Genomic DNA, 7165 nt, shown 5'->3' on the forward strand with positions numbered 1-7165 from the left:
AACTTTCCTATTTGATGAAAAATCAATTATAGTTATTGTTACATCATATTTGTATTTGGATATAGATCAACATCAATTAGCACGTTATTCTAGTTTTCACCTTCCATTTTGATTAGGCATGATTGTGACATCATTGCCTGATAAGGAATTAGCAGCACCAATAGACCTCAGAGTTACTATCTTCTTTCTTTCTAGTTCCTATTTGAAAATGGAAAGCATTTCCTACATGTGTACTTGGTCTATTGACTTCACTACATATTAAATTTTGTTCGTAGGCATTAGATCATGTTTTTCTTCGAGGATTCACCATTTTTACAAGAGATTATACATTGTGTGGGGCTACATAGCCTCTATCTTTCATTCTTAAAGAGGGATATTTCATTTTGTATTCATGGTGAATATAAATATTTGTGGGGTATTATTAAGTCCTTCATTGTTTATCACTTGTTTTTTTCTCTCATTTGGAGAAGAATTTTGTCCTACTAGATTCTCTCCTTATCGCTATTTGTGAGAGATTGTATTGCAAATGGACACTTCATATGACCTAGTAGCTAGGACCCATAACCATCATAATATTCATCATTTGCTTAATAATGCATTGTCGTCAAACGTGCACTTAAGAATGGTTTTAGTAAATAAGGTATTTTACCTATCACTCACTAGTTTGTCATGTTTACATTAGAACTTAGGTCAAAATTATCTTTCTAGAAGTATTCGTTGCCAATTGTATCACATCTTATCTTTGACATTTAACTCTTAAGCTTATGATATTTTATAATTGTTATATTAGTTGTTTGTTATATAAGGTTAAAAGACATGTCACAATTTTGCCCAATCCTCCTTACCAATCTTGTCTTTATAAGTAAGGCATCATATGTACAGTTTGTGATCATTGTCCAATTCAACCTAATCCATTGTATTGATGATCAAGCATTATTTGTCTTTTGCTCTTTGGTACAAGACACATTTTAGTTTTGCAAGTGATTATGAAGGATTGAGTCTATTAATGACTCTAAAAGAATGTCCATATATCACCCCTACTAGGCTACAATTCTAGACAAGACTTAGGGCATTCAAAGCATTCCTAGATTACCTATTTTTTTATAACTAGACAAATGAATTTTTTTACATCATATTTAGCATTCCAAATTAAATAAATTTATCTTTATATTAAATTCAGTAAAATTATATTGTTTTACATGCTATAGCATTTCCAACTATTATTTGCTCGAATCTATAATTAATTGATGAATAGTTATTTACATAATTACTTTATATGTATATGTATATATATATATACTTTTCTCGAGAATGCTGACTGATAGCACCAACAAAATAACTTTTACCAAAGAGGATGTGAGCCAATTCTAATTATTAGATTTCTTTATAGTTTGTGGCCTCCCTTGTAAAGAAGATCCAATGATAATTATTATTAATGATTAATAATGGCAACCAAAGGGATGTTCAACACCTTCGAGAATATAATTGACTGATATTGTGGGGTCACATACATCACGTGGTCCTCAACAATACATTATAATGCACTGATTAAAAAGTAAGAAAATAAACAAGAACTCATTTTCTACACTTGGTCTCCTTACTTTCCATGCATTTTATTATGAATGCAGCAATAATATAAATGTTTGTACATAATTCATAAGCTTTTCAGCCTTCAGCCAGAGGACCGAATAGATCCAAAGAATGCCAGACAACTTTATTCCAATAATGACATTATTTGCCAGGGGGATCTCATAAATTTTCCCGAAATGAACTCTCAGGTTAATAAAGATGGACCTTTATGTAGAGGGTTTCATCTTGTGTTGCCAAAACTCTTATTTGCAATGATTTACTGATTAATTCTTGTTAAAATATACATTTTAACAGCATGTGGTTTCACTGATGCTGTCAGCTTGCCCTTGTGGGTGCCTGCCTCATCTCTATGCTGCAAAATCAATATAATAATATCATGATCCATCAGTACATTGGAATGCCCTTAGCATTCAAAATATTAAATATAAAGATTACTACTTTAAAGGGGCAATGGCTATACAGACGCAAAAACCGTTTATCATACTAGGAGAAATACTTTGTTTATTTTTGAAAAGTTAAAATATGTTATGTGGGAAAAATGGTTTTCGTGGCTGGCTGGCTGGCCACTTCCCTTTAAAGGTTCTTTCAATCATATTAGTTTGTGGGTCTCGAAGAGAATGAACAATTTTGATTTGACTCTAGAGAAGAGTACCGTATTACCTTCCATAGGTTTCTGACTTTAACTTCTTCCTCAGGGCGAAGACCAATCTTCTCCCATAAGGCTGTGATAAGGACTCTTGTCTCACTTCTGTTCCATAGGATTACAGCCACACGATTCTTGGATAATGGCCCCGCCCATACCTGCATACGCCATTTTCTTTTGCTTCAGCGTAGAATATACAGAGAAAGAATGATATAAGAACCAAACAATCTGTGATGAGCATGAATACCTCAAGCTTTTCATATTTGGTCACTTTTTTTCCTTGTATTCCCAATGGGTCTGCAGAGAATTTGAATACAAGGGATTAGGAGTCAACTCTCATCTTCTTCTTTTGATCTAAAAAAGTAGTACATTGATATATTTTATTGTGGTTGAGCTTGGTGAGATAATGTAGGATTAGGAATAATTTATAAAAGATATTCCTACCCATTTACTCCATTAAGCCTTTACGCACTTTGATTGGAATATAGACCTAGACCTAGATAGAGACCATTCTAGTGGGCATACATTAAAAAGCATCTTACCTTGATTGACTGCAATCACCTCTGCATTGGCAAGAATCTCTCTTGTCCCTGCACTCATAGATCTCACATCACATCCAATCAGCAATGGTGCCTGTGATCATTATTAAGAGGAAATGGCATATCATACAATTGCACCTGGATTTGATTGTGTAAAGTTTTTTCATCAACGGTTTGGATCATTCTCCAATCGTCGGAATATTCAGAGAATTGAATTCCAAATTGTATCATCATCATTCAGTAAATAGTGGATAACACTTTTTTTTTCTTACTTTTTGATCAGTAATGGTGCCTGCAATCATGATTATGAGGAAATGGAATATCATACAATTGCTCCTGGATTTGATTGTGGAACCTTTTTTTCATCAATGTTTTGGATCATTCACCATTCATCAAAATGTTAAATGAAATTGAATTTCAATTTTTCTATCATCATTCAGGAATAAGTGGATAACACTTGTTTTAGTTATTATTTTGTCCCCGTTGATAATTTCTTAAAGGAACTCAAACATATTTTGAGTGAGGGTTCAATGCTTCAGTACGGATAACACTGTTTGCTGAGCTATATTTAGTTATACCACAGCAAACTCCATGTTTCCTGGTCCACATCTGATATAACATTTTTCTAGTATGGCTCCTAAGCAGCTTTATATATGATCATCAACAAACTTGTAAAGGTTAGGAATAAAGGATAAAATAAGTGTTACCTTCATTAGGGCCCAGAGGCTGAAATGTGAACGGTATTCTTCTCTGCTCACATTTCCATTTCCCACCTCCAACATGTCAGGATCTGATCCACAAATGCATAGTGAGTACACTTAGTTACATGGTCAGGCTAATATAGCAGAGCATAAAAGCTTTAAAATGGATGATTAATTCCCTGTTAAAATTGCGTTTTATCTAAACTATAGACATTTTCAAACCCTAACAGCCGCTATCTATATTTCAACCTGGAGTAGCGAAAGAGTATCAGTAGCCTCATATCTCACTTTGCGCACTCTATGAGTAGGCTAAGATGAAAGATTGCAGAAATTAAAATGGGTACAATCTGGACTTGCAAGTGGTGATTTTATTTTTAGGCCAGTAGAAAGGAAAAAAATTGTGGCCAGTTACAATTTCAGTAAAATTCAATGGCTATGCAATATCAGTTGCATTTCTGTGCAATTGGGAAAGTTCTCACCATTCCATCCACCTGGTCCTGCATAGTCTGCCCATCTATTGTTCAGATCTGCTCGAGAGGATATGCTGCACCAAATGAACCACTTAAGCATCCATGCTCAGAAAGCACCATAGCAATCATAAGGGTCATATACTAATTTAGTCAAGCACCATAGCAATCCATGAATTCGGGATTGAGCTTATCACCTATCCCAAGTGTTATTAATATCTTGTGTTGTCCTCCAACTATTTCCAACTTTTGCGCCCCATGTAGCCGGATGGTCTACTCCCCTGCAAGAACATAATGTCAATTAGCAGCAGGCCATTAGCAGGAAGAATTAGTATGATAAGCAGCGCCAATTCTATGCTGCGAATAGCTCAAAGCATTACCATTCACACAAAGAGTAAAATATTGGACGCCCTGTTTTCAGAAGTGCATCTCTCATCACTGGGTATCTGTCAATTTCATGCGAAAATATACTTTACTGATCCACATGAAAGATTGAAGAGCATTATTATTCTTTATCTTATACACCCTCTACTAGGTTAATTGATCCTAGGAAAGATTGATGAACAATTCATACACAAGATGCAAAAATATATATACACAATCAAATTCAGAAGCTTTGAAGTTCTTAATTAATTTTCATCTTAAACACCCATCATTTAACAACACTCATTTGGATAACCCAAGTAGATCTTGAAGGATAATAAAGAAAGACATACCGAACTTCTGGTTTACTGCCATCCGTGAAGCAGTTGTCATATTTGAGATAGTCCACTTCCTATCATGAACAACAATCAGTGAGGCCAATTTCATTTTTTCAAAACTTACATTGAAAATTTGCTTTTGGGACTGTAGGAGGATGCAGTAATTGTACCCATTCAGCAAATGTATCTGCATCTAATTGCTCATATCCTAAGGAACCTGGTTGTTTCTTGGCACAAGTATAGTATCTGAAAAATCAAAGAAACATATCAAACAATGCTAACAAATAAGAAAAGTGATATGATACTTCTAGCCTGCACGATTTCAGACCCTAGATCTCTGTTTTCCATACCCAGCATCTGAATATATCCCCAATTTGAGACCTTTGCTGTGAACATAGTCCGAAAGCGCCTTGATGCCAGATGGGAATGTTGAAGCTCTAGGAACCAATTTTCCCTGTGAAATCAAAGAGATTCAACATGGAATTAGTTGACAATGTGGCTTACTCGTAGAGAACAATCAAAAACATAAAATCACAAAAATAATTCTGTTGGTTCTCAAAACACACATCTTCGGATCGCTTGAACTCCCCCCAGCAATCATCTGATCAATCCAATGTGAAGAATCCAAATCACCAAGATTTCACATATTAGTAATGCAGTGACCCGAAACTTTGTCCCAGATCTAAGGATTCAAAGCAATACTTATAATAATGCGGATAACTCGCTCCAATTCCTGTAACATGTTCGACTTGAATCCATGTACAAGCAGACTAGATTTACCTATATTCACATACTCGTATCCAAGATCCTTGAAGCCGGTTGAAACCAATGCATCAGCTGCAATGACCAAGAAAACAGAGTCACAAAAGAAGCTGGTAGGATTCACATTACTTCATTTTTATGAAGCTGACGGTAGATTTCGAAACAATGCGGAAAATCAAATCCTGTGTTCTCAATTGTCTTCCAATTAGATCGAATATCTGAACCAAGCAATCAATCATTTATTATACAGACTGCAGCCATTGCATACCAGTTTCCTTTATGATGTTTTCATTGATATCACATCCAAAGTGGTTCCAACTATTCCATCTGCAACACTCATCAACAGAAGACAAAAAGACAAAACAAGTCACATCACAACAGTAAAAAAAACTCCATTGATCAAACAAGATCTCCAAATCCACATCAACCACAAGGGAACATGAAATCTGACCCCATTGGAGGGGTTTTCCCCAGTCCATTCTCCAGCAAACTCCTTGAGGTGGTCTCGCTCTGAATTGAATCCCCTCCATTGCAGACAACATCAAAGAAGCCCAAACTCGCGGCCAGCAACAAGAAAACAACTGATTTACAACACACGGAAGCCATTGTCTAGACCAATAGAGCTCGGATGGGTCAGAACCAGTACACCCACTTCTCAGCTTTAATACACTGACAAAACGTGCGCTGTGGAAATTAAATCTCAAATGCCAGCTCACATATGTCATCCTTTACACCAAACTTAGAAATTTTTCAATTCCCTAAATTCCAACCACAGCTAGGAGCAATCTTTCCTTCCATTTCCCACAAATTCTTTTGACTGGAAGACGCGTACACCTCACTCTATTCCACTTGGCCCATTGTAATTGGAAAATCTCCATCGAGTCAAGAAAACACACAGAGAGTTCTTGCCGAATTGAATCTCTCTTTGTCTGTATCCCCTGTTTTGTGGGTCCTCTGTAACACACTTCCATTTACTAGTGTGAATTCCCTCACCGACTTTTCATGCGGTCCATGTGAATTTTTTAAGGGATAAAATTCGGCTGGAGGTTTTAAGAGATGAAATTACTGGTGAAGAGATGCGGCAACGTCTATACAGCCACGAAAATGCACTTTCATACGAAGGAGAGGACTTAGTTGAGATGCGCGGTGATATGGGAAATCTTGAGAATCGTGTTTATCTTATGGGAATTAAGAGAAGGGTTGATCCTGTTACACGTTAATGGTGATTATTCAGTACGTTTACGGCCCATTTAACGAGCCGTTAAAAATCTTTTTAATTTTTTCATTTATTTTTCCAATTTTACTATGAATAGAGCTAACGCAATTTCCTAGATCCGTTGTAAAATTCCAGCGCAGGAAAAACCAAAAAAATTATTTTTTCAACAAAACAGAGATTACAAATAAAGAAAGTCAATGTGACAAACCAAAATCTAATGTTTTTCAATAAAGGGATATATCTATAATTTTGTATGATTACTTTCAATTATTAAATAAAGAGTAGTAACTTAGATTTGGAAGGTGAAGATTTAGGCATATTAGTTTTGATAGGTAAGACGGTATATATGGAATATGTTGATCTTTGTATATAAGATATAATACATTCATGTAGACTTTGAAGATGATGATTTTGATTTATTAAATATAATATTTACTTATGTAGACTTTGAAGATGATGAGCTCAATATACTACTTATGATACTAACCCATGAAGACTAAGATACAATCTAGATATAGACTTTGAAGATGACCTTGGTGTGATACT

The 7165-nt window shown here is 35.3% G+C and overlaps 1 protein-coding gene across 1 annotated transcript; it reads right to left on the bottom strand.

Moving 5' to 3' along the window:
* Positions 1-1588: 1588 nt before the first annotated feature.
* On the bottom strand, positions 1589-6264 carry LOC149571181 (alpha-galactosidase-like). The gene is made up of 15 exons (XM_089812748.1): positions 5855-6264; positions 5672-5730; positions 5422-5478; positions 5208-5242; positions 4992-5095; positions 4812-4887; positions 4657-4715; positions 4321-4386; positions 4138-4221; positions 3953-4017; positions 3480-3562; positions 2776-2866; positions 2481-2530; positions 2251-2391; positions 1589-1942 (listed from the first exon to the last, which is right to left on the bottom strand). Exons 1-15 carry the CDS (start codon positions 6007-6009, stop codon positions 1847-1849), a joined length of 1221 nt encoding a protein of 406 aa, XP_089668874.1. The 5' UTR covers positions 6010-6264; the 3' UTR covers positions 1589-1846.
* Between the last annotated feature and the right edge of the window lie 901 nt (positions 6265-7165).

The sequence above is a fragment of the Cupressus sempervirens genome, chromosome 2 (assembly GCF_028749045.1).
Source record: "Cupressus sempervirens isolate cs-2001-9-10 chromosome 2, ASM2874904v1, whole genome shotgun sequence".
NCBI lineage: Eukaryota > Viridiplantae > Streptophyta > Pinopsida > Cupressales > Cupressaceae > Cupressus > Cupressus sempervirens.